At 31.5% G+C, this 27,922-nt stretch overlaps 5 protein-coding genes across 7 annotated transcripts; 4 read left to right on the top strand and 1 right to left on the bottom strand.

The window, feature by feature from the left end:
- Positions 1–1,478: 1,478 nt before the first annotated feature.
- LOC126655698 (phosphoglycerate mutase-like protein 4) lies at positions 1,479–8,443 on the bottom strand. 3 transcript variants are annotated; one of them, XR_008789483.1, is made up of 9 exons: positions 8,193–8,443; positions 8,009–8,093; positions 7,539–7,589; positions 7,347–7,457; positions 6,603–6,734; positions 4,415–6,170; positions 3,655–3,718; positions 2,482–2,557; positions 2,361–2,375 (listed from the first exon to the last, which is right to left on the bottom strand). XR_008789483.1 is itself a non-coding variant. In XM_050349955.2 (7 exons), exons 1-7 carry the CDS (start codon positions 8,366–8,368, stop codon positions 2,152–2,154), a joined length of 855 nt encoding a protein of 284 aa, XP_050205912.1. In that variant the 5' UTR covers positions 8,369–8,425; the 3' UTR covers positions 1,479–2,151. The 3 variants fall into 3 exon arrangements, 2 of the variants coding, with proteins under 2 accessions (XP_050205912.1, XP_055959634.1); XM_050349955.2 differs by lacking the exons at positions 3,655–3,718; positions 4,415–6,170 and having other exon boundaries at positions 1,479–2,375; positions 8,193–8,425; XM_056103659.1 differs by lacking the exons at positions 2,361–2,375; positions 3,655–3,718 and having other exon boundaries at positions 2,476–2,557; positions 8,193–8,442.
- Positions 8,444–10,738: 2,295 nt separating this feature from the next.
- Positions 10,739–11,743, top strand: LOC126655611 (synaptonemal complex protein ZIP1-like). The gene has a single exon (XM_050349849.1). The coding sequence runs from the start codon at positions 10,739–10,741 to the stop codon at positions 11,741–11,743; it is 1,005 nt and encodes a 334-aa protein (XP_050205806.1).
- A 5,241-nt stretch (positions 11,744–16,984) lies between these two features.
- Positions 16,985–20,104, top strand: LOC126655700 (patatin-like protein 2). Its single transcript, XM_050349958.2, has 6 exons — positions 16,985–17,163; positions 17,367–17,548; positions 17,993–18,176; positions 18,440–18,598; positions 18,832–19,134; positions 19,644–20,104. The coding sequence occupies exons 1-6, from the start codon at positions 17,053–17,055 to the stop codon at positions 19,872–19,874; spliced, it is 1,170 nt and encodes a 389-aa protein (XP_050205915.1). The 5' UTR covers positions 16,985–17,052; the 3' UTR covers positions 19,875–20,104.
- A 152-nt stretch (positions 20,105–20,256) lies between these two features.
- Positions 20,257–21,545, top strand: LOC126655704 (putative pectinesterase/pectinesterase inhibitor 28). Its single transcript, XM_050349962.2, has 2 exons — positions 20,257–20,802; positions 20,883–21,545. The coding sequence occupies exons 1-2, from the start codon at positions 20,397–20,399 to the stop codon at positions 21,137–21,139; spliced, it is 663 nt and encodes a 220-aa protein (XP_050205919.1). The 5' UTR covers positions 20,257–20,396; the 3' UTR covers positions 21,140–21,545.
- A 1,097-nt stretch (positions 21,546–22,642) lies between these two features.
- On the top strand, positions 22,643–26,879 carry LOC130014488 (patatin-like protein 2). The gene is made up of 6 exons (XM_050349956.2): positions 22,643–22,855; positions 23,055–23,236; positions 23,489–23,726; positions 24,458–24,616; positions 25,094–25,396; positions 26,505–26,879. Exons 1-6 carry the CDS (start codon positions 22,733–22,735, stop codon positions 26,742–26,744), a joined length of 1,245 nt encoding a protein of 414 aa, XP_050205913.1. The 5' UTR covers positions 22,643–22,732; the 3' UTR covers positions 26,745–26,879.
- Positions 26,880–27,922: the final 1,043 nt, after the last annotated feature.

Here is a 27,922-nt window from a genome sequence, read left to right as displayed (position 1 = left end):
AGTCCCACCTATAGATGCTCATGCTTTACCTTGCATATACACACATTTTAAATAATTTTCATAGCCAAATAATCTAAAAATTTCAAATTGTTTGTCCCTTCTATCAATCCTAATTAAAATTATTAAATTTATTAATTGAGTCCAATTTTTATTTAAAAAATGCAATTGTAATAAAGTCTTTTCAATTGAATAAATTAAATGTAATTTTACGGACGTGCCCGTCAATTGGGGGGGGGGGGGGAATACTATTGACAAATTTACCCAATTAAATAATAAAAACAAATACAGAAAAACATAATCACTCAAAATCTGCTAGAATTAAACTCGCTTGAAGAAATTTACCTATAGTTGAGATAAAATTCTTTAAATCATGATATAATCGACAAGGATGGTTTTATTGTAAAAGCAATAATTGATAGATTCGGATTTTTATTTTGACAAATTTATTTCTCTTTTTATTTGAGTGAAATTTTTCTATTTAGTGAATGAGATATTTTTGTTAAAATTACAATTACTGCTCTGAAAATATCATCACCCAATTATAAAATTTAGTTAAAATTGATAAAAGCACTGTTTGATTTAAAAAAAAAAAGAATTCTTATGGATCACTTTTTCCCTTCGTGTCTAAGAGAAATAGTACAGTGGTCCATTTCTTCCTTTTAATTCCAATTTTTCTAACTTGTAACAATTTTTGCCCAAACACTATTAAAGTATTGTACAACCCTGGGGCTCAACTTATTGAAATCATGATTTAAAACAAAAAAAAAACTGCTGAGAACATTAAATATTGTGTCGCTTGACAACATTTTTCTAGCTGCCGTTGACGTTCATATGAAATAAATATTAGTTGAGAACTTACTGGAGTATCAGCATAATAAATATGATACTTGAAGCTTCAATTCCAGATTAGTAAGTGTTTTAAGAACCGGTCAGATCACAAACCAAAGCTCCGTATTGTTTGATTTTTCTTTTAAAACCAAAAAAATACAAAAAGATCACAAAAATCAAAAACCATTGAACCAATTAAACTATAAAATTCATGCGATTTTTTTGATTTACTACTAAAAATGCAATCCGTTTACTAGTTAATAAATTTAAATATGTAAATTATTCTTGAAAAAGCATTTATTGTATAAATATATTTATTAACTAGTTGAACCCATAGATGGGCTGATTGAACTATAATTCGACGACTGGTTCAATTTTTAAAACAATGACATTAATAATGTCATTCCCCACAAACATAACAATGAATGAAGTATGCTAGAAAAGTGTGATTGAGAAATTAGCTACTCATCCTTACGTTTATGCCAAGTCTAAAATGATTCATGTCTCTATAATGAAAGATAATCTTCTCTTTAAAGGAAAACTAATGCTAAAAGTGTTAAAATCCTTTTTATAATTGGTAAATAAGGAGATTCAAACTGAAAACAATGTTGAAAAATTGACACCATTGGATCTTGAAAGCAAGTTGGAAAAAAGCAAACGATGAATGTGACGTGGCATTAGTCTAATCTAGTTGATGGTTGCTTTACATCAACTTTATAAACCCAAGAACCAAATGAGACAATCTGAAACAATCACACCTTATTTGGACTTATATCTTATGCTTAAAATTTTGCCATTACCTATAAGCAGCCAATCAAATGCAGTTGATCCGTCTCTCTCATTCAACTTTAATCATGTGATTTCACGTTATACACTAAATACAGAGTCTTTTCTATCCATACTTACTGCTAAATATGGTCGATTCCCCCCAGAAACATAGTTTTGTTAGCCATCAAATCTAATCCGGGTATTTCCGCTCCGATTAATAACATCAACTTAAGGAGAGGCTATGTTGAACGGAAACGTTAAAACGAGAAACGGAAAATTGATATTTTTTTTTTATAAAAGTAGGTTCTAATATAAATTTTTATGTTTTTGTAAGCATTTTTGGAAATAAAATAAAATGCCAAGATATAAGACTCGGACAAGTTTCCGCACAAAATAAAGAAGTAATTCCTTTAGATTTAAGTACAACCAAAGAATTACTTACGCGGTTTGAATGATGAGCCTAGCAGAAGCAATAACGTGGTATCCCCCCTTTACGATGGGGAATATATTTCCCACTTTTCCCATAGAGCGTTGCAGTTTAAAGCAACTGCCAAGCTAGCCAGAAGTTCCATCTCCGCCAAAACCGGAATCCAAGTATTCGGTCTGATTAAGATGACTAACATCTCCCCAAACTTTTACGACCCACTTTCCGCCATCAATTATCTGGAAAACATTAACAGATGTGTTCAGAATTTTTCCTGCAGGCTTTTTATTGGGGCAAGCCCGCCTGTATAAGGCCCTAATAACACCCCCATGAGTAACCACCACAACTCTCTCTCCTGCAAGAAATATAACAGTATATATTTTCATCCGTAGCATGATATAACCTGTGCAAAGTCTCACATGGACAATGTAATGGATGAAAAATGGTCTCTGTTAGCATACCTCTATGCTTCCTAGCAATTCTTTGCAAAGAAGACGTACTACGTAGATACAGCTGATCCAGACTTTCTCCACCACCCTGCAAATATAGTGAATCTCGACAATAAATTCTAAATATTTTTGCAAATAAAACAAATGATGATTTAATCGTCAATCAATGTTAGTAGTCCAACACTTCTCTTCGGTATACATTCTTACATACAACTGAAAAAACGTCATAACCCAACAATACTCTAACATAGACAGCCAGTCTGTAACATTAAGGCACTAAGCACTCTAAGCAAGTTCCATAGTTAAGTTGTTTGGTTCTATGAGAGAAAAATATTAATTCAAACTCCATTAAGTTGGAACTTGCTACAATGTTTGTCATAAGCTAGCGGCAAAACAAGGATAGTACTTAGAAAATATTTATTTTAATCAGTTGCAATGGTTGTAGCTTGATAAAATGCAACAATGAATTTTAAGCAAAGGAAAGATATTTTTCATATAAAAGAAAAGTAATCCACAATATGAACAATAAAATGCAATTGCCTCAGGGAGAATAGTATATAAATACATTTCTTGACTTATTTGCCGTTACCTTTTCCATTTTTTTTTAAAAACGGTCAGATTATTTAAGTGCATAACTAGAAACCAGAGCACATAATTGAGCCTTGAAAATTCTGATCTAATATAATCTAAGAAAAGAGATCTCTAGCCAAAGATACCATTAAATTCTACACATGAGCACAAAATGATAGCTTTGTGATAGGTACATGGAAATTCCATGCTTTAAGTAGTTGGATTTTGATGTATCAATCCTTCATTTGATTTTAACTTTGATAAACAACTCAACAAATTTTCTTAACCAAATTAAATTTGGCTCCCCTCGATCTATGCATATGTGTAAAAAGTTAAGGAATAACAAATTGATAAATCCACATATCATAAATAAAATTTAGATAAATATGTGAGAGATCATAGATTTCTTTTCCCTTTATCAAAACAAAAATAATAAAGCACCAACTGCAAAAGACAAGTCGAATAAAAAGAATTGTCATAAGTGTAAATAATGATCAATATTTTATAATTCATGGGATTGAATCATAAGAAGAAAAGTGCAGCCATTATAAATTCTTTGAGTTCAATGAAATTTAAACAAATTATTTTCAAGAGAGCTTAAGATATTTTAGTTACCCAAAAGGTTCCATGTGGGTTAGTCTTGAAGTCTTCCTTAAGTAGCACTTCCCATAAGTGTCTCCTATAATAAAAGCATTGAATAGAAGATTTGATCACCAGATCTCAATGTTCTAGTAATAAATGGCACAAAGTATGCATCACTACGAACACAAGGAATTGTAATATCTAACCGTAAGGGCTTTTTCCCTTTGGTTTAAAAGTTTTAGACTCTTATTATCAGAAACATTTGATTTTGAAGTAGGAGGATTAGCTTTTTTAGCTACAAAGCAAGGAATTATAATCTCTTTTGGTACAACTACATCAATTGAGATGTTCTTGTAGTTGTTGCCATAGCATATTTGGTGCTATGAGTTGAGGACAAAGAAACACATCTATATCCTAGACTATCCTTGTTAAAAGGTGATCTTGTAGAGCTTAATGTAGTGCACTCTCCTGTCTCTTTGCCTTTTTGAAATCTTAAAATGAAGGCTTGAATTCAATATTCTCATTTTCCAACTTTTCATTTTCCCCTTGTAAGGAACCAAGAGAAGAAATCTTAGAAGCATCAGCTTCAATCAATGATTTTTACAAAGCATCATGTGTACATTTAGAATCAACATCTGATGTCAAAGCTTTGAAAAATTACCATCAAGGATAGAATTTTTTTCATTTGTTTCCAAAAGCTTTCTTTTATATTGGTTAACCTTTTGTTTTCATTCCTTTCATCATTCTCAACTTTTCATCATCATTACCATAGTGTGTATTTATAAGTATGTACCTTAGTCGATGGTTGCTCTAAGGCAATAATTAGGTTGGTCATTTTTGTTATCAACGTCCTCTTCATCACAATAATAATCACTCCATGTAGCTGTATATCCTTTCCGCTTTGCTTCTACTCCTTTGTCCTTCTTGTGCCACCTTGAGGGGCTTTCCTCAAGCTTGGGGCATTCTGACCTCATGTGCCCTTTCCTGCCACACTCATAGCACTTCATCTTATTCTCATCCCTCTTGGAACACTTCTGTAAGATTGTACAATTCCTCCTGTCCTTATTGCTTTGGAATATTTGATTCTGCTTTTGTAGACAGTGCCAAATCGCCTTATCAGTATCATCATTGTAATCATTTTCTATTGACCCATCCTCACTTGAGAAGCTTTCCACTCTAGCCTTCAATGCCAAACATTTCTTACTTTCCTTTATCAATTCCTTTCCATAAGTCATTTCATGAGCTATGAGTTTTCCGATAAGCTCATCGGTGTTGAGCTTGCTAAGATCATGTGCTTCTATAATCGCCGTCACCCTGGCTTCAAAACCAATCTTGGGCAATGAATATAAGATTTTGTAGTTAATATCCGTCTTACTGCAGATTTTATCGTATTTCCTCAAGGTGCGGACAATTTGTAGCAGACGGTTGGTCATTTCTGTAACATTTTCACCAATCTTATGCTTGAATAAGTTATATTCACGAATAAGGAGTTCTTTCTTTATAGCTTTGACATGCGAGGTACCTTCATGGTGATTCTCCAATGTCGTCCAGATTTCTCTTGCACTTGTACAATGAGCGATTTTGCCTCCTTCATCTCTTGACAGTGAAGTAGCAAGCATTATCATGCACTCGTTGTTCTTCAAATAAAGAGCTTCTTCATTTAGATTCCAGTCATCTCTAGACTTCTCTATTTGAACTCCATCAGCTTCTTTCGTGGGGAAAGACCATCCTTTTCTTATACAATGCCATAAATTGATGGATTCACTATCAAGAAATTTCTCCATCTTAAACTTCCAAAAGGCATAATCACTACCATTAAAGAGTGGCATTAAGGAGTTGTTTGCTTCCATCTTGCACTTGGATATTTCCAAACATTTCATCTTCTTTTCCTTTAACTCATCCTTTCCATAAGTCATTTCATGAGCTATGAGTTTTCCGATAAGCTCATCGGTGTTGAGCTTGCTAAGATCATGTGCTTCTATAATCGCCGTCACCCTGGCTTCAAAACCATTGGGCAATGAATATAAGATTTTGTCATTGACATCCTTCTTACTGCAGATTTTATCGTATTTCCTCAAGGTGCGAACAATTTGTAGTAGACGGTTGGTCATTTCCGTAACATTTTCACCAATCTTATGCTTGAATAAGTTATAGTCACGAATAAGGAGTTCTTTCTTTATAGCTTTGACATGCGAGGTACCTTCATGGTGATTCTCCAATGTTGTCCACATTTCTCTTGCACTTGTACAATGAGCTATTTTGCCTCCTTCATCTCTTGACAGTGAAGTAGCAAGCATTATCATGCACTCATTGTTCTTCAAATAAAGAGCTTCTTCATTTCGATTCCAGTCATCTCTAGACTTCTCTATTTGAACTCCATCAACTGCTTTGGTGGGGAAAGACCATCCTTTTCTTATACAATGCCATAAATTGATGGATTCACTATCAAGAAATTTCTCCATCTTAAACTTCCAAAAGGCATAATCACTACCATTAAAGAGTGGCCTTAAGGAGTTGTTTGCTTCCATCTTGCACTTGGATCTTTGACTCTACCAATAAAGCACGATAAGAGCACTAAACTATGATACCGATAAAGAAACAAGATGGAAGGGGAGATTGAATGGTTGCTTAATAACAAATGCAAAATTATAACTTTAGTCAAGTACAGCTTAAGATGAAGATTAGAGTTAGTGTTTAGGGACACAAAAAAGGTATAGTGATTTGGTCAAACTTTGATCAACTATACACTTTTCTGTCCCTAATCTTCATCTTAAGTTATAGTTGATCAATATTTTAATCTTGTATTTATTTTTGAGAAACTATGCAACTCCCTTCTTGCTGTACCTCATTTCTCATAAGTATTGTCTTCCTTGTCCAATATGTAAATTTCAAATTATACATATATAAAAAAAATCATTTCCAGTAATAACTTTTTAAAAGTAAAGCATAACAATAAATCAATGAAATTTCATTTAACTTACTGGGATATCTTGACTGGTTCTACGGCTTAAAAAGGCCTGGTAAGCTTCAGGATTAACTTTGGCAGTATCACGTAATACAAGGCCTTGAAGCTGTCCTAAATGCCTTTCCCTGAGATCTCCATCTTCAACAACCTGAAATTTAAAACAAAACTTATAGAAATGGAAACTAATCAACATTCGCATGCATAAAGCTCAGCAGTATGCTTGTTGCACCTAAATCGGCTTTATAATGCAGCATTCTTGTGTTTTTTCTATCTTTCAATAAGAAAGCAGAAGACTAATAAAAGAGATGTGCATATTTATAATACTGATTAAGTGATTACGTCCTTGTGTTAAAGAGCAGATATCCATAAGAATTGCACTGTACATCTGATCAGGAACTAAAAGAAGAGAAGTCATCAGGGGGTTTAAAGAGGACAAAGAAAGGCATGTAGAAGTGTGGGACTGGAAAAAGAACATACAGGTAGCGCTAAATGAATTGCAGATAATACTTCATTATGTTCCTTACCAACCACAACTCTATTTTCTTGTTCAATAGATTAGCAAAAGAAGAAAATAAGGTACACAAGTAAAATTTTCTCCACTGTACATCTACAACTTTTGGTATGCCGGCGCTGGTCAAATACATAGGCTAAGTCATGATTACGGATAAATTACAATGACAGCACAGCAAAACCATAATTTCTCCATGTAAAAATGGTCGACCCTATAGAATGCAATTCCAGAGAAGTTACAAGTAGATACCTCAAGACCTCCACAGCTAGCAGCAATAATCTCCGCTGTCGTGAGAGCTCTCTTCAAGTCAGAAGAATATATAGCTGCAATTTTAGGCTCCTTGGAAAGTCGGTTAGCCACCTTAAAAAAGAAACCAGAAATCATACACATTAGAATCAGAAATAGCAAACAAATACAGGACACAAGTCATAAACAACTTACCGCAGCAGCTTGCTGTCTGCCGGTATCATTCAACAAAACATCAAGATGTCCCTGTGAAAACATAAGAAATGCATATCAAACGCAATTTCTAAACCACGTAGATGACCAATCCAAAGTAAGTTCTAATGTATTTAGATATAGATTGAACTAATTGAAACAAACACAATCATATTCATAGTGATCATATTTAGTCAGTATCTCGTGTTTCGCAAGCTCATTTTAGCTTGAGAAATAGGATTGCATTCGATTTAATTCGTTCGCGTGATTATAATAAGTGGAAAATATGTAAAATTAAATTCCAAAATTCTCTATAAAAATATAAGGTGTTTAATATCATCTAAAATGGTATTTTTGATAACTAAACCTAATTTAACCTAAAATTATAAGACACACACTTAATAGTACAAAAATCATCGACGATTAAGCCAAAACAGTCGATCAACAGGTAAAAATTGAAAACAAAAGATTACCTGAAGTCTTCCATCGGCGTTCCACTCAGTTTCGCCATGGCGTACTACAACTACCTCAGTATAAGGTAAAGGCGAAGCTGTAGAGCTGCATTATTAAACAAAAAAAATGAGCGTGGATTATAATAATAAAAGAAATTCGAAAGTGTAATAGTCAGAGATTATTGCAGAATAAAGGTGATAAAACCTGTGATCGGACCCGAGCATTTTAGAGCCCGGCTTGGGCGACATGGAAGATGACTCGGCCATTTTGAAAAGGTGAGTTAAGCGATGAGAAGTTGCATTTACACTCAGAGTAACTTTTGAACAACAAATTAAAATGCTAAACCCGAATTCAGAAAATGGAGGGGGTTTTGGGTACATGATCTGATTTTTTGTTTTCCTATTTTTTGAAACTTATTGGAGCAAAGGATCATTTTACCCCCTCAATTTGGCATAAAATATCAAAAGAATCTAAAACTGAAAAATTGGATCACTTTTATTTTGGATTTGGCAAAACCAGCAGCTCCGGTCTAGATGCTGGTTTGTTCTTCTTTAAGAATAGACCCACGGGTCTGTTCTTTCTTTTAAAAAAAAATTGGTTAAAAATATAAAATTTGGGGGGTCAATTTTTTTTTTAGGTTTTAAATCAAAGGGATTAAATTATTATTTTTAAAATTATTAGGTATTAATTTAAAATGTTAAAGAATTATGATCGTTTTAAACGTTTTTTCATGAATACCTAGGGAAAAAACCACCATCAAAATCGGAGAGTGTGTCTTACTCTCTTGGATGAGAGTGGAGAGGGGATTTTTGATCTGATTTTGTCAAGTTCAGAATAAAAGTGATCATTTTTTTATTTTTGATATTTTGTGCCAAATTGAGGGGGTAAAATGATCCTTTGTTCAAATTTATTATTAAGGGTTTTGGCCGGTGTGTTTGGTCTGATATGGGTATAAATATAATGTATTTAATTTGGTATTATCAAAAAATATTTAATTTGGTGATTTGCGTTAATCTAAAAAGTTCTATTGCTTAAAACCATGCTCAAGAGAGATTGAGAAGTGAAAATTTCTCATATCTACAGGAAGCAAACTTTACTGCTGACCACTTAGCCTCGATTGGTGATAATTACAGATTGGGATTAGTCAGACACAATGATCCACCCCTCAGTCTTATTCCTTGGCTTCAGCATGATCGGTGTGGAGTTTCTTACATTAGAAGGATAATTTCGAATTAGTTTCAGGCCTTTGCCTCTTTCCCTGTACCAAAAAAAAAAATTCTATTACCGTACTAATTTAGGATTAAATTGTGCTTTATAGTACAAGGAATCTATCCGTTCGAATTTGAATTAACATATACTAGTATATAAAAAGTTTAAAGGCGTGTCTTATAAATTACTAATTCATACTAATTCAAAACACTTCATGCATTTCTGTAAAAAAAAGAAAAATTAATCTACTGGATTGAATTGTATAATTTACAGTTCATTTAACTAAAATATTGTTATCACTGGCAAGTATATATTTTAATTATATGCTCTAATCTTTTTCTGTCCGTGAGGATCCACCCCTCAGTCTTATTCCTTGGCTTCAGCATGATCGGTGTGGAGTTTCTTACATTAGAAGGATAATTTCGAATTAGTTTCAGGCCTTTGCCTCTTTCCCTGTACCAAAAAAAAAATTCTATTACCGTACTAATTTAGGATTAAATTGTGCTTTATAGTACAAGGAATCTATCCGTTCGAATTTGAATTAACATATACTAGTATATAAAAAGTTTAAAGGCGTGTCTTATAAATTACTAATTCATACTAATTCAAAACACTTCATGCATTTCTGTAAAAAAAAGAAAAATTAATCTACTGGATTGAATTGTATAATTTACAGTTCATTTAACTAAAATATTGTTATCACTGGCAAGTATATATTTTAATTATATGCTCTAATCTTTTTCTGTCCGTGAGGATCCCACCAGAGAGCTTTCTACTTCTAATAGGCCATGAACTAGATCAGAATCATTCTCAACAAGTCCATAATAAGTGATCCCATTTTTTTCATCGGGTCCGGGTAGAGACCAAAGGTCTTGAGCAACCGATCCGGCAGAACAACTCTCTATTTTAAATTGATAAACAGTTTAATATAAATATAAATATCAAAAATTAATTTATCTAATGAGTTAATATATAAAAAATAACACATTTATTCTTATTCAATTTTGTAATAACCTTTTATATTTTTAATATCTATTTTTTTTACATATTCTACTATAGTTAAAAAGGATAAATGTGATAATTAATTATTCAAATGATTAATATTGTCTATAAATTTGAAAAAGAGAAGCAATAATTAAAAATTATAATTCAACATATTTTTAAATTTAGTCATCAGATTGAAATTATACTATTATTGATGTGTCATATTTCAGATTACATAGCAATATAGTATCATAAATAAATATGTAAAATTTATTTTCAAAGCAAACTAAATCAAAAAATTAAAACTATACTATTATAACTTTAAAAAGAAATGAGATGAGCCGAATTTGGTTAGATTCTATTTTTGCACATACACCCAAACAATTATCAAATGAGATGACCGATAATGCATTGCAGCATCTAAAGCAGCCGCAGACTGTGCAACAGATGCGGACATTTTCTGACAGTAGGCGACGGTGAAATCAAAGTGGAAACCATATATGATCCACATTGTTCACAAAACTAAATTCTAATTGCGAGACCAATCAAGAACACCAATGCATCAGAAACAAAATACAGTCAGAAAACTCGAAGAAACCGCGAAATGCGATATGGAGACGAATCATGACAAAGAAACACGAGAGAAACAGCTCGATGATACGGATCGTAAGCTTCAGGCAGAAACGGAAGAGTTAATTCAGATCCGAGAAGAACTGTATAAAGCTAAAGAAACCGCTACGCAATCATGGCTAGATTCGAAGCCTCTAATCGACGAGCTTGAAAGACTACAAGCGGATCTTGCAAATGCTAAAAACAGAATTTCAATGTATAATATCATAATCCCGGAGCTTGAATTACAGCTTCATGCTACAAATGTTGAAATTAAATTGGAACTGGAGAAAGAATCCAAGTCAAAGGAAATAATCGACCAACTAAATCGAGCTGTGGAGGATGTGTTCAAAGAAACAGAAGCGATCAAGCAAGATTCTGACGAAGAACGAAGACAAAAAACAAAACTGAAACAAATCCTGAGGGTAAAAAAACAGAACCTGAGAACATTGCAGCTTACGCTTCGCGCTGTCAGGATCGAATCAGAAGCTCTCAAAGAATCAGAAGCGGATATAATTGAACAAATCAAGAACTCAGAAACAGATGATTCTGTTATCCGAATAAGTCAAGGAGATTATTATGCATTAAAAAGAAAAGCAAAAGACGAAACAGCACTTGCAGAATGGAGAATTTCCGCGTCGAGCAACGAGAAATTCGCAGCCGTGGAAAGCAAAAATTTCGCGTTATCGAGATTAAAAGAGATCAAGAGAAAAACAATTAAGGATCAGGAAAATACAAATGAAGATGTAGAAGAACAAAAACAATCTCCGGAAGTACCGGCGAACGGCGGCATTGATTTTTTTCCTAAAGCTCGAGCAAAAGCATTTGCTAGTAAATCAAACTTGAAGAAGGTACAACGAAGAACAGCAAGTAAGAGCAGGAAGAAAAAGAAACGATCCATTTTTAATCTAATTAGTAATTTCTTTGAAAGTATTGCAAGATTTTTCCGTTAAACTAAGTAAATTTGAAGTAGCAAAGCACCAATTTGTAACCATGTCTAGGTTTCTCAAAAATAAGAGCAAACATTGTGTAACTTTGACACAAATGTAAAATGGCCTTTCCTATTATTTGGAACATGTCGTATTTTTTGTAGTGTATCAAAATGGATCATAACACGTCAATATAATTTATCTAACACTAACAAATAATAGGTTAGAGTTGAAGTTAAAAATGTTCATCTTATAAACGTGTCAATTTGTCTATAAGATGGCTTAAAATGTGCAATGTTCGGATCGACTTGCTACACCTTCTAACTTGTTTATGACAAAATTTAAAATGTGCAGCATCAACTCGACACGTTATCCATAAGTATGTCATGTTGGTGTTATATGTACTAGAGTTTAAATAACTAGTTTCGTATTATATGTTACGGACATGACTAGTGACGTGATTCGTCAATTTACATATTAATTAAATTTGTTATAATTTATCAATGTAATTTATTTATAATCAATATAAAATTAGGTAGAATATTTGTTAAAAATAATTATAATACGTCAATTTCTTAATTTTTAAAATTAAATAACGTTAATGACATTTATTTATTATTATAACTATACCAATGTATTTTATATATAATTAATATTAATTTAATTAGAGTTTTTTTTGAATTAAAAAAATATATTTATGACTATACATTAAATTTTTTGTATTCCAATAAAATATTACCTGGGTTAATAAAGTCTGGTGGATTTGTTGCAATGTGCATCTGCCTTGAAAAATACTCCATGACTCCTGTATTTGCAAAATGGATGGGTGAACTGCCACCGAGTGACTCACTCCGGCCGTTGCAGTGGTGGTGGTTGCCTTAGTTGGATATGTGCGGATGAAAGCGTGTTTTGCAAGAAACTCCAGGGAATATGGGAAATGAATGTTTGCAACGTGGATGGGTTCGTTTCCAAAATAAACGGGTTTGTTCTTGGATATCCGAATAATCCATACAGAGGAATGAAAAAAGGATTACTACCTGGGTACTCATTAATGGTACAAATGTAGTCCCTCCAGGTAACCTGGCCTCAAGTGGCCTATCATCTATTGTATCTGGTGTCATTCCCACCGGAAGAACCCGACGGATCGACTCTCTAAATAAATGGGTCTTCTCATTCCATCTAGTTATCCACCAAGCTCTCCAATGGACAAGTAACCGTAACACAAACCAAAAAACTGGAAATAAAACGTTTTCCACAGACGATGCCAAGTGATAAATCATTGAAACACCAGAGCTCCGAGTTACCTAGCAATAGAGAAGAAACAAAGGTCAGATAGAACGTCGGTGGGGTTCACCCCGCTCCGACGCCCAAGTCATTTTATTGAAGGAAAAAAAGAGAAGAGAAAGAAAGAGTATAAAATTAATAATGTGAACAAAAGAAGTACCTATAAGGTTTGTACTACATAAGGTGGTTTATATATATATATATATATATATATATATATATATATATATATATATATATATATATATATATATATAGGCCGATTCGTATAAATCTACTCATCTTTTCTTTCTCTGGTCCCCACTTTTTATTAGTTGAGGTAGCAGATTTTGTTATGCCTCAGGTACTGTGTCAGATGCGTGCAACGCGGGAGACCTTCTCGTGTGTCAAAAGTTTTTCTATGGTTCTAAAATTTGTTAGGCATGCGTGCTCTTGGGACACAATGTGTACCAAGATACTAGCTATATGCTTTACCTCGGTCACCTTACTAAAGAGGTGCCAGTCAATATTTGGTATCTCGGGTCGTATGACAGGTACCTAGCGGTATACTAGCTATATGCTTTATCTCGGTATATTTTAGAGTATGCCTTATTGTTTAACTTAGTGATATTATATGTCGGCGTGGTTGCTTCTACCTGCAATGTGTTATTTTATGTTATCACGACAATTAAAAATACCATTTGAATTATAAGTCATTGTTATTAATGTAATACTCTTAGTGCTATTTTAATTGCTTGATAAAACTATAAAATTAATAATCTATTTGAAATTTAATTAATTAATTAATCTAGAACATACTACAACTAAAATACTAATATATTTTATAGAATTGTATAGGGTTTTATTATATCTCGTCTCTATTTATTAGATACCGCCCCCCGAATTACCTCCTTACCCTTCTAATAAAAATATAATATATATTTTTCCTCTTAACCTCATTCCAATCCCGAAATTGTAATGGGTGATTACGATTCCAATTCGTCGAGAAACGAGTATCAAGATTCCTGGAAATCGGGCGAGGTAAAAAAAATTTAAATGATTTTTTTTCAGGTGGGACATATCTAGATTGCGTCCGACCATATGGTGGGACGCAATCAGGGTGCGTCCCCATGGGATTTTTTGAAAAAAATATATAAAAATTAAACGAAAAATTAGCAGTGCTATCTCGTCTTCGTCCTTGGTTAGATTCCGACATTTTTATCCTAAATTTTTGTTATCCGTTCTTCGTATTTGAATGTGAGTTGAGAAAATTTGAATGTGAATTTTAAAATTAGGAAAAAAAATAAAAGGATAGTAGCTAAAAAAGAAGGCGATATCCGGTAATCTAGAGGCGGTAAATTGTAGTCCACATTGTATACTACTTGTACTACAAAACTTATGAAATTAGTACATATTGATATTAATAAATGTCAAATTTATATATTAACATGTCATAAAAATATAATCATATTGCTAAAATTAAAATGTATGGTTTTAATGTTTTGCGTTCATTCCTTATGTTCGTACCTAACATTTTATTTTTCTTAAATCACTCATTTCATATCACAAAACTACCAACATATGGAATAAACCATCAATTCTTATCATCAAAACAATAACTTCCAACCATCAATCAAATATTAAACGATAGGAGTAAACCACCAAACACTTAGCAAGTTCACATGTTTATCAATACAAAGCCCTCTATGCAACCATCATAAATACATAAACATAATAATTTATTAATAAACTAAATATGTTTTTCATAAATGATTTCTCCTTTTAATTATTATTTACTTTAATACTAAAATTTAATTATTTTAATTGATTTTAAAGTACTAAATAAGTTAAAAACTTATTGGAATCATTTAAATATTTTGTAAATAAAAAAATAACTAGAAAAGAGTTTAATTGAACGAGAATTTAATTTTAGATAAAAAATTATTTAACATTTAATATAATTAATAAATTTAATTACCTTTAATTGATTTAGAATACTAAATTAATTAATCTTTTTTTTATTAGGCAAAGGTACAAAATAAAATTCACAATTTTTAGTTTCGTATAAATATTATCATGTAGTAAAAAAAAGGAGTTAATTACATATAAAATCATCACCTTTACACGAATTTTCAAAAATAACTCGACTTTTAAAACGTGTGAATTCAGGACATCACCTTTCGTTTCTTTTCAAAAACAAAATCGACAATTTTTAGTGGCATTTTTCTGACGTGCAGACCCATTAGGTGTCCAAGTCAGCAAAAATTTACCTAAAAATATGTCTATGCTCTTTTTGAAAAGAAATGAAAGGTGGTGCCCTGAATTAACACGTTTTAAGTCGAATTATTTTTGAAAAATCGTGTAAAGGTGGTGATTTTATATAACCCTAAAAACAAGACATATTAACACCAATCTTCAATTTTTTAGTACAGATAAACCCTTGTGCTAACTGAGAGTTAACTCGGTTAGAGTTTAAAGTAAAAAGTATAAAAGAAAATCATACTTTTAAAAAGAGCAAATATAACTCTAAAAACAAACATATTAACCTCATATTTATTTCTTGAACAAATATATGTTTGCCTTAATCAAGATATATTTCCACTAACCTTTTATTTATATATATATATATATATATATATATATATATATATATATATATATATGTGTGTGTGTTACGGGTTATGTTAATAAAAATATCGTATAATATTAACTTTTGATTTTGGTTTGATTGTTCACCGTAATACATAAATGTAAAAAATATAGTAATGTTATTATTGGTAAAGAATCATGATACAAATAACCATGGCTTAATTAATTTTAATATAAATTAAACGTCTATTTTACCGAAGATAATGTACATTACAACTACATAAACAAATAACTAAATAACTAAATTATTGTTAATTGATAATAATAACAAAATAGTATCAATTGTTTTATTTAAATTGAAATTATTATTTTTTACCCAAATTCCAATTAATTATTTTTTTATGATCAATTTATATTATATTTATTTTAATAAATAAATAAAACATTAATTAAATATATTGATGAGTCACACTACGAGTCACGTGCGAAACACATAAATTGATACTAATACCATGTATACTAAATAATATTATGTTCATGTGCGTTATACACATAATTCTACAAAAATTTGAATTAGTAAATCATGCTTGTATTTGTTTGTTTTAACAAAAGATCAATTCGGTTATCGAATTTGTAAGATCAAAGAATTCGCTTTCAGCAATTTTAATCAATTAAGAGTAATTTCTATTCTCAGATAAATAAAAGACAATTCTGTCTATTTTTGAATCAGTTAAGAATAATATCGAATCATCATGGTCCCCCAACTTTTTCATATTGTACAGTTTCATACTTAAATGACCTATTTATCCTTAATCGATTAAAATGGCTGAAAGTGAGTTGTTTGACCCTGGATCATAAGTTCAATGGTAAAATTGACTGTTTACTCATATAATTTTTAGTTAATTACTCCTATAATTCTATTTTTTAAAATTTTATTGATTTATTTATTCATGTTATTGATATATTCATATATCAATTAACTATTGAAATATGTAATGAAATATGAGCATTTTTCAAACGTAATAATTTTTTTTTTAAATAGATAACAAAAACAAAACAATAGTTAAATAAAGCAACCAAATTTTTTATTTTCTAGTAATTTTTCGTTTAGAAAAAAAAATAGAAAAATTAAGAAAAGAAAAGTTAAAACAAAAAACACATTTTTCACAAGTACTAATTAAACAGCTTCCTTTAACTTTTACAGAGTTGAATAATGGAGCAGTCTCATAGATATTTTTTTCTTTATGGAATCTGTGGTGGAGATGAAGAACATTGGCGTCTTGGTATCCATCACTGTCCGATTAATTTGAATCTTCAAAATGGGAGTCCACAATGCCGGTCCATACTCCGGCATAGGCCAAAAGGACATCTATCATAAAATAGTGATTTATCCAATAGATATTTTTTATATATAAACCTTCATTATTAGTTTATCTTCAGAAATAAATTGCACTGCCAATTAAACTATCTAAAAAGCAAAAATGGCGAGCACTAATAAGGGCAAAATGGTAACAGTGTTGAGTATCGATGGAGGCGGTGTTAGAGGCATAATTCCCGGTGTCCTTCTCGTTTTTCTTGAATCTAAACTTCAGGTTTGTATACAGTTTAGAGTGTGATTAAGTTGAATCGAAGTACTGTAAATTTCGAATTCGACTTGAATTTAATATTTTATTGGACCATTTAGAATATATTTTGATTTAGTAATATATAAAATGACAAAATTAATCACTAATTTTGCACTTAGTTTCAATTTTTGCTCTAACTTCTTCATTTTTCTCCATGGTTTTTGGTATAGGAATTGGACGGACCAAATGCGAGAATTGCAGATTATTTCGACGTAATTGCAGGGACGAGCACCGGTGGCCTGGTAGCTACCATACTGACAGCTCCGGGGAAGGACAAAAGGCCAATTTATGAAGCAAAAGACATCACAAACTTCTATCTTGAACATTGTCCCAAGATTTTCCCACCCAAGAGGTGACTGATTACCCTTAAACTTGATAACTAAAAAGTGTTCAATTTTTTATATATTTTTGATCAATTCTTTTAAGATAATTAATTTTAATATTTTTTTGATAAATACGTTCCAATATAGCTAATTTTTTCAACTTTTTTAAAAGACTGATTAAAAAAAATTACGATCAAATCTTTTAATTTCGTCAATTATGATATAATTTTAAAAAATATATATTACGATTGAAAAAAAAGGTTAGATTTAATCATAAATAAATAAAAAGATTAAAATGTTCAATCTTTAAGATAGATATATGTCTAACTAAATATAATAAAATATTTTTGTTGAAATAAAATAAAATATTAATATTTTTAAGCGATTAGAACCGATAGTCATACACAAAGAGGTTCATTTTTGCTTTGCTAATTAAGTGCTCTTGCTTTGATCAATTTTTGTGTGTTAATTAGCCGGAACAACTTGTTTAATACGGTAACTAATCTGTTCGGAGGGCCTAAGTATGATGGAAAATACCTGAGAACCTTGACAAACGAGTTGCTAGGGAATTTGACCATTAAAGATACCTTAACTGATGTAATTATACCAAGTTTTGACATCAAACTTCTTCAGCCTGTTATCTTTTCAACCGATGAGGTATCTATAATTGCTCTATCCTGCTTTTTAAACTCTAAACATATATATTATGTCGCACCGGAAGCAAAAAATACTAAAAAATATAAAACTGTATAGTTTTAGAAATATATATTACACTATGATTACAGAGTTTCATAAGTGTTTCCAAAAGAGAAAATGATTTTGGCGAAATGAATGATTCGAAAAAATTCTGTGCGACATATTACGTATAGTTTCTATTGAGAGCTACACTTCTTGAATTTTCTCTTCCATTGTTTTATAAGGCAAGAATAAATGGTCTGAAAAATGCTCGGCTAGCGGATATTTGTGTGAGCACCTCTGCCGCTCCTACCTATTTGCCAGCACATTCCTTTACGGTCAAGAATGATAAAGAATCTCACACTTTTGATCTTGTAGATGGCGGGGTTGCAGCGAATAATCCTGTGAGAATTTTATCTTATACATTTTGCCCACTATATAGCACGGAAAAAGAAATACGAAAACGAAAAACTATAAAGTATACGTTATATAAATATAGACTTTTAAAAGCATTTTTAGAAATGAAATTAAAAAAATTTAAAACTGAAGAAGTTTCCGAGCAATATAGTTTTTCCAGGAGTGTTCCGTAATCAATTTAATTACTTTTTATAGAAATTAAATAGAATTGAATTTGCAGACTATGCTGGCGATATCACACGTTATGAATGAAGCATTGCTGAAAAATCCAGAGTTTGTTGATGTAAAACCAAATGAGAGCAAGAATATGCTAGTTCTATCTCTAGGAACTGGAGCACCAAAACATGAGGCAAAATATGATGCGGCCAAAGCATCTAGTTGGGGTCTGATAGGTTGGGTTTTGAACAATGGCAATAATCCGATCATTGATATTTTTAGTAACGCGAGCTCGGATGTCGTAGATTTTCACGTCTCCGCTGTTTTTCAGTCTCTTCATTCCGAACCGTATTACCTTCGCATTCAGGTATGTCATTTGATTTAGAACTTTAACAGAGAAAAAAAATAGAAATTTAACTTCTTTTTATTAGTTCTTAAAGAACAATTTAAATTTTTGAATTACTTAATTTCCGTTCAAAATTTTAATCTATTTCAGTTCAGGCACTAATACTAAAGTAACAATAAAGAAAAGTTTGTTACAAATTTCAATCCAAATTGAATTTACGTTGCAATTTGGTCGTACCACATCATATTTTCTCTTACACGATAATATGTATTAAAGTTTTATAATTATCAAAATTTTACGACATGGCAGATCCAGTTGACACATATAAACTCAATTTGATCTGAAATCACTAAAAGACTTTTGGTTGTTCGTAATTTAAAGTTCAATGTCGAAACTAAAATAAATTAAATTTGTATAGCAAAAATGAAGTAACATGAATATTTAATGACACTGAAAAGTTAATACTCCAGAAAAAATTGTGTTAAACAATGGCTTGCAATAATTTGAAATTTTGACGGTTAATTGGACAGGATGACACATTGAGCGGTGATGCATCATCAGTTGATATTTCAAGCATAGAGAATTTGGAAAAGCTTGTAGAGATTGGTAACGAGCTACTTAAAAAACCTAAATCAAGAGTCAATTTGACGACTGGTTTGCATGAAAACATTGCAGGAGGAGGCACTAATGAAACGGCTCTCACTGATTTTGCAAGAAAGTTATCAGAAGAACAAAAACTTCGCCGCCAACACCATCAATAACTCAACTGAAATTGTCGTATAAAAAACTAGGTAGAAGATACAAAAAAACTCCTTCAAGTTTTTTTTTTTTAAAGAACACACAAGCTTTTTTAGTTATTTTCACACCATTTGAGCCTCCAAAGTTTTTAAATAGTGCATACAAATCTTCACCAGTGAAAGAATCACAAAAATAATTAAAATTTGGTAAAAAGAAACTAAAAAATGTTGTGTGCCCTTTTTGATTTTTTTTTTTTTTAAAAAGTATCTTTGGCCAACCTTTCCGATATTACATCAAATAAGAGGAAGGCTAATAATATGAAAAGTTGTAACGTTTTTACTTTTGCACTTATGAAACTATTTTTTTAATCATCAATTGTAGACCCATTGTATCGTACATAATAGACTAGTATTTGTTTGCGAGCTTAAATTTGATTGAATTCATATAAATCAAATGTGTTTTATCTTAATAATTTAGTTTATAGTTCTTGAAAGTAAATGTAACTATAGTGTTGAAGTGGAAATTTTACATTGTTTGTGGGTGCAATGAACTTGTGTTTAAATATTACTTGGGCAACTCCATTTGAAGGGGGAGTGTTGAATTGGGAGTATCCCATATTAGTTGTGTGTGTGAATGTACTTGTATTTTGTGGATATGTGACAGGCATGATTCCTCCATTCGCCATTTCATATAGAATGATATCCAAGTTAACTCAATTGAATAATCATTTGGAAAGTAGAAGTACGAAATTGATTGAAAAAATTCATGACATTAAAACTATTCCGTCTTCAAGACAATCAGTCGTTGCCGCTACTGTTGTTGATGTTGTTGTTGCTTCCGCCGCTGCTGCAGTTGTCGTTGCCTCTGCACATGGTTTATCTTCTGCTACTACTGATGCTTCTTTGCAGAGTTCATCTTTCGCTGCTGCAGTCACCGCTGCCTCTGCACATGGTTTGTTTTCTGCTTCTACTGATGCTTCCTTGCAGAGTTCATCTTTTGTTTCTACTTATTCTACGCCGTCGGTCACTCAGCCTGTCCGTCTGCTCATCCCTTCGCCAGTCCCTACGTCTGTCCCTCAGCCTTCCCGTCTGCCGGTCCCTACGCTGATCCCTCAGCCTGGCCGTTCGTTCGTCCCTCTGCCGATCCCTACGTTGGGCTAGTCGCCCCCCCTTTCTGGCGCCCTGCCCCTCCACTGTTCCTTCGGCTCCGACGATCTGGCTTGCCTATTCGGCAGTCAAACTCCCTGGCCCGACAGTCTCCCTCCCCGTCTGGTTGCCTCCCTCGCTGAATCTGCAATCTTCGAGTCAGCAGTGTCTATCTTCGAGTGATATGCTTTCTTTAGTGCTTTTCTAGGCTGAGTCAAATGAAATTGGACTGCGGACTTTCGGTGCTAATTATGCTTTTCTACTCAAGTTTGAAGTAGGAAGTGCATTACTTTATGCACTTGCATTTCTGATTATGTGCATTCTTCTAATGAAAAGTTTTCCAGTTTATGTTTGTAGTGCTCACTTGGAAATGATGGCAACTTGAGTCAATTGAGCCTAATACAAGTTTATAAGAAGTAAAAAGAGGACTACATGATAGATGTGCTTATGAATTTTATAAAATTTACCTTCTAAATTTGTATTTACATCAAACTTAGATCTGTTTAATTTTGTATTATTTTGTGTCATTTAATCGTCTCGTATCTTAAATTGTCAAGTCTACCCAACCTTATATCTATTTATCAATTTTTCCCAAAATAATTTTCTGTCACTAAAACGATGTGTTTCAAGTCTACCTAACCTTACATCTATTTATCAATTCTTTCCCAAAATAATTTTCTGTCACTATAACGATGTGTTTCTTAGAGCTTTAATAATCGAAATGGCACTTTATTGTTCGTTTTAAAAAATATTAAAATTGATAACTTGTGTTAAAATAACAAAACATGGTAGTTTGTGATTTTTTTGATTCAATCATGAAAAATGTTCCACTTTATTGTTCGTTTTAAAAAATATTAAAATTGATAACTTGTGTTAAAATAACAAAACATGGTAGTTTGTGATTTTTTTGATTCAATCATGAAAAATGTTCTATTTTTTTTATTTTCTTTTTGGTAAGCCCATCCGGTTTCCAAGGCTTCGCCCTGATTAATCCGGATCCGACCCGCATCGCGCACCTGGCGTAGTGGGTGAGTCTGCCAGTGGAAATTTTCTGCATTCACAAGGACTCGAACCCGAAACCTTGCTTAAGCGATACCAAGCCGCTTACCACTTGGACCAACTCCCATTGGTTATTTTTTTGATTTTTTTATTCACAATCTAAATTTTTAATTCGTTAAATTTAGCCAATTTTTTTTTTCAGTCTCAACTGTAGCCATTTGTTTAAGTTGATATAAAAACATATTGCCTTTTATGTTTGAAATTCTTAATAAGGGAACCTGGAACAGTATTAAGCAATAAAAAAAGTGTATTTGATTTTTTTTATTATTTTAATTTGAACAAATAGTTACAATTGAAATGGCAATTGAAAATGAGGTAAAATTAACAATTTTAAAAATTTAAACTTTTAAAGTCAAAAAGATTAGATATTTTGAATGATTTTTTTTTTTTTTATGTTTAACTGTATTTTTTCATGCATTTAAATGTGCAAAATGGAATTTGTGGTAGAGATGAATGACAATGGCTATATCTTGTACCATCGTTATCCGCATTAAATCTTCAATACAGAAGTTACCTCTAAGACAACAAAGAACTGGTCCATGCTCCGGTATAGGCCAAAAATGCATCTTAGATGAATATTTCTTTAGATTTTTATATAAACTTTCATTAGTTTACCTGCTTAGCCACTAGAAGCATCAGAAATAAAATTGCAGCGTTAAACTCTCTAGAAAGCAAAAATGGCGAGCAGTAATTATAATGGTAGTAAGGGCAAAATGGTAACAGTTTTGAGCATCGACGGAGGCGGGGTTCGGGGCATAATTCCCGGTGTCCTTCTCGCGTTTCTTGAATCCAAACTTCAGGTTTATTTATAGTTTAGAGTGTAATTGAGTTGAATTTAAGTACTGTAAATCTCGAGCTCGACTTGAATATAATATTTTATTGGACCATTTAGTATATTTTTAATTTAATATATACAAAATGACAAAATTAATTACTAATTTTGCACTTAAGTTTCAAATTTCGCTCTAACTTCGTTTTTTCCCGTGGTTTTTGGTATAGGAATTGGACGGACCAAATGCGAGAATTGCAGATTATTTCGACGTAATTGCAGGGACGAGCACGGGCGGGCTGGTAAGCACCATACTGACAGCTCCGGGGAAGGACAAGAGGCCAATGTATCAAGCAAAAGACATCACAGACTTCTATCTTGAACATTGTCCTAAGATTTTCCCACTCAAGAGGTGACTTGGTAGTTATAAGTAAACAATAGGTGGAGCAACATTTATTTTTAATATTTTTATCTGTTTAATTGAATTAACCGACAAATTCAGTTAGTTCGTTTTGTATTTTTTCAAAATTTAATTAATAAGATATCAACTAATTTAGTTAATCACTCAATTTAATTGAATAAATAACATAATTTAGTTGAATTATAATAATCAAATCCGACCGTTTATTCACTCCTAATAAAAAAGTTTTTTTTTTGTAATTAGGTGTTCTTGCTTGGACCAATTCATCTCATTGGGTGGATTAATCAGCTCGAACAACTTCGTCGAGACGACGATTAATTTTCTGAGTGATGTTTTCGGGCCTAAATATGACGGAAAATACCTGAAAAGCTTGACAAGCGAGTTGCTAGGAGATTTGACCATTAAAGACACCTTAACTGATGTGATTATACCAAGTTTTGACATCAAGCTTCTTCAACCTGTTATCTTTTCAACCGATGAAGTACGTATAATTGTTCTCATCTTGCACTAAAGAAAAAAAAATTCAAATGGAATATAACGAAATTGAAAAATAGTAAACTTATATTTTTTATAAAAAAAAGTAAAATAATTTTATCTGTCTATACCTAAAAGATCATTTTCATAACCTGTCGTGTTAATTTGGAGAAATTTAATCAAATAGTAAATAAAAAAGATAAAGGATCTAATTATCAAAAACATATGTTTTAGTCCTTTAACTATAGTTAAATGATAATTAGTCAAAGATTAAAGAAATATTGTATAATTTGCTATCTAATTTTATGATTTTTTTTGTTAATGTTAAAGTTAATTTTGTTATTATAGAAAATTTTATAATTTGTTTTTTCAAATTTGGATTTATGTATCATAGAAATAACATAAGATACAAAAATATACTCTCTTATTTTTATTAATTTGACTCCTCTTTATTTTTTTGTTTGCTTATTGAGGATAATTGTTGAAATTTGCAAAATTCACATGACTGTCTAAATTATTTTTGAGAGATATTTTTGTCAATTTGGTCATAGTTGTAGATCAATTTTCCACAAGAACATATTATAAATACAGAGTTTTAGAAGTATTTTTTGGAAGCGAAAACGGAACATTAAATTAAATGTAAGCCTTGAAAAGTTTGTGTGCGCGATATAGTATATAGTGGAGTAGTTCCGAACAAAAGCTAAATTCTTTCAATTTTTTCTTCTACTATACGAAAAGGCAAGAGTAAATGCTCTGAAAAATGCTCGGTTAGCGGATATTTGTATCAGCACCTCTGCAGCTCCAACCTACTTGCCAGCACATTCCTTCACAATCAAAAATGGTAAAGAATCTCTCAGTTTTGATCTTGTAGACGGAGGAGTTGCAGCCAATAATCCTGTAAGCATCTTATCTTATATAATCAATAGAGAAATTCTTAGGTAGACTCAGTCCACCACGTCATCCGTGGACTAAGCTTATCACATAATGACACGTCATTAAAATGATGGCAATCTTGTAATATTATTATTCAAAAGTGTAAATACGTAATAAACGAATTTACAAGATTGCCATCATTTTAATGACGTGTCATTATATGATAGGCTTAGTCCACGAATGACATGATAGACTGAGTCTACCTAAAAATCTCTCATAATCAGTAAGCTATATATGGACCATAGAATCGGGAACACTGAGAAGTTTGTCGAAGACTAAAGAAGTTTCCGTGCAATATATTTGGCTAATAGTTCAGTAATTGATTTCAAAATTAAATCACAAAATTTAACGTGATTTGCAAATAAAATATGAACTGTTAAACTTGACAAAACAGTCACCGACTTTCATATATTGGAAAATTAAGCAGAATTAAATTTGCAGACTATGCTGGCTATATCACACGTCCTCAACGAAGTATTGCTGAACAATCCAGAGTTTGTGGATGTAAAACCAATCGAGAGCAAGAATATGTTGGTTCTATCTTTAGGAACCGGAGCACCAAAACATGAGGAAAAATATGATGCGGCTAAAGCATCTAAATGGGGTTTGATAAGTTGGATTATTTGCAATGGCAACAATCCGATCATCGATATTTTCAGTCATGCTAGCTCCGATGTCGTAGACTTTCATGTCTCTGCTATTTTTCAGTCTCTTCATTCCGAGAATTATTACCTTCGTATTCAGGTATATTGATCCTAACACCTTAAACCTTGGCTTTCAAATAGATGTCTTTTCCTAATTTAGAGAAAATTGGCTTAGAAATTATCGATTCAAGGTAATTTCTAAATTACTTCCATACTTAAGGTGAATTAATAAAATGTTGATTATTTTACAAATTGAGTTAAAGTTTTTATTTTAAAGTTAACAAATCTAATATGTAAATAATTATCTTTTTGTATTATTATAGCTTCAAGTATTTTAATTAACAAGGCTTATATGCACCTAAAGTCACACACTTTCGCTTGTTTTTGGTATGTAACATAATTTTTTAATTTTGACATATTTAACATAATTTTTTTATTTTTTTGCAATTAAATCACGCGTGTGTTTCCTTTGAAAAATAGTGTCATTTCACATTCAAAATGGTGCCGTTTTAATATAAAACGGTGCCGTTTCATATTCAAAACGGTGCCGGTGTATTTAATTGCAAAATTTTGAAAGTTCATGTGCTTGTTTTGCCAAAATTAAAATATTATGTTTAATACCAAAACACGCGAAAGTTGGTAATTTTTGGTGCATTTAAGCCAATTAACAATTAATTATGAATCAAATGGTATAAACACTGTACATCATTCTACCAAAGTCGTATCTTCATTTCCCTCCACAAGTGATCCCCCTCTCCAATTATCGAAAAAAATGTTTCAATTAATATAGAACGTAATACATTTCATAAACATTTTAATATTTTTTTGTAACTATAAATAATTGAAAAAATCATAATTTATAACATTTCACCAATTTGGTGTATTGTGATAAATTTCAGAAAAAAGTGTTTTTATCGACTTATGTTGATTTTCATCAAAACTACAAAGTCTAGTAAGTAGTCTATTTTTATTTTTCATAATGTTTATATCGACTTATGTTTCAATTTTAGTATTCTTGCAATAAATATGGAGTATGTTTTATAATTTTCTTGATATCTATGTTATGTTCAATAATTTTTTTTTTAAAATAAAATATTAAACTTATGAATTTAATATCAACTTACTAAATTTATTTACTTTAGTAGTATTAAAAAGTTGAAATGTTCTAAATTTATTTACTGAAATTTGGGTGGTTAATAATGAGACAGGATGACACACTGACCGGTGATGCAACATCAGTTGATAATTCAAGCGCAGAAAATTTGCAAAAGCTTGTGGAGATTGGTAATGAGCTACTTAAGAAGCCGGAGGCAAGAGTAAATTTAACGACCGGCATACATGAAACCATTGTAGGAGGAGCTACAAATGAAACCGCTCTCACTGAGTTCGCTAAAAAGCTATCGGATGAACGAAAACTTCGCCGCCAACACCATCACCAACTCAACTGAAGTTGTTGTCGTCTTTCTAATATTACATTAAATAGGAGCAAGATTAATGATAATAAATAAGCCTAATGTTCCAAAAAGACGTTCACCTATTAACCCTATTCAATTCTCAAATTCACACTTTTAGTGTTTTCGAAAGATTTCCATGAACTAAAAAAATCGTTCAAAATTGATGTTCGAAAAGCATAACTGAAATTTAAAAGTGTAGAGTTTGGTATAATTGACGATTTTATAACGCCGGGGTAGGCTAAAAGGACAAAATTTTTAAAATATTAGACCTAATAAATATAATAATGTATTTAGTTTTGTTCTCATGGAATTTTTTTTTATCATCAATTGTAAAGCAAATGTACTTAAAAGATTAATTTTGTTTGCAAAACCCATTATTAGGTTTTTGTGCTATCGTTTTTTATTCTGAAACAGTCTTGTAGTTGATTTTTGTGCTATCAAACTTAGGTCCTTACATAACTGCTACGTGGGATAATGGATCCATCAATATGTGTTTCATGTCACTTATGGTTAAAATAATTTCACATTATAGGGACCAACTGAAATGAAAAATAATAGAATATAGACTTGATCAATAGTATAAGAACCTGAAAATAACAGACATTAATATGTAATGTATTTTTTGACAAAATTTACTCATTTGTTCCAAATTAATTTTAATTGGTATATATATTTTTATTTAAAGAATTGATTTTTTTTGTATAGTTCAAATAAGTTTAGCAAACTAATGAGCTATAACTCAAATGGTATAAGCGCTAAACAGCAAATTGCTAGGTCGTGGGTTCGATTCCTCCCACAAGCGCTCCCCCTTCCCCAAATTATAAAAAAAAAAGTTTAGCAATGATGGACGTAAGAAATAAAATATTGGAGAATTATGAGCTAAATTGTTAAAATAAGACAAATTTGTTTATTTGATATGGTCTATATTATTTTTCAAAGAGATGAAATTTAATTACGTTAGCAGTTATTATTAGGTGCTTAAATGCATTGAGATATTACAACTTATTTGCTGATGTGTTTTACTGTCGACACGCTAACACGTTAACTTGCTAATACACTGACGTGTCCGGCGCACTGATGCATATGACATGTATGACACATCAACATGTATGACATATCGACATGTATAACACGTTTTTATGCAAAATGACGTGTCACCAATTTATTGATAT

Source organism: Mercurialis annua, linkage group LG7 (genome assembly GCF_937616625.2).
Source record: "Mercurialis annua linkage group LG7, ddMerAnnu1.2, whole genome shotgun sequence".
In the NCBI taxonomy this organism is placed as follows: domain Eukaryota; kingdom Viridiplantae; phylum Streptophyta; class Magnoliopsida; order Malpighiales; family Euphorbiaceae; genus Mercurialis; species Mercurialis annua.
Note: the sequence above shows the minus strand (reverse complement) of the source record. Positions and strands in the feature narration are given on the sequence as shown.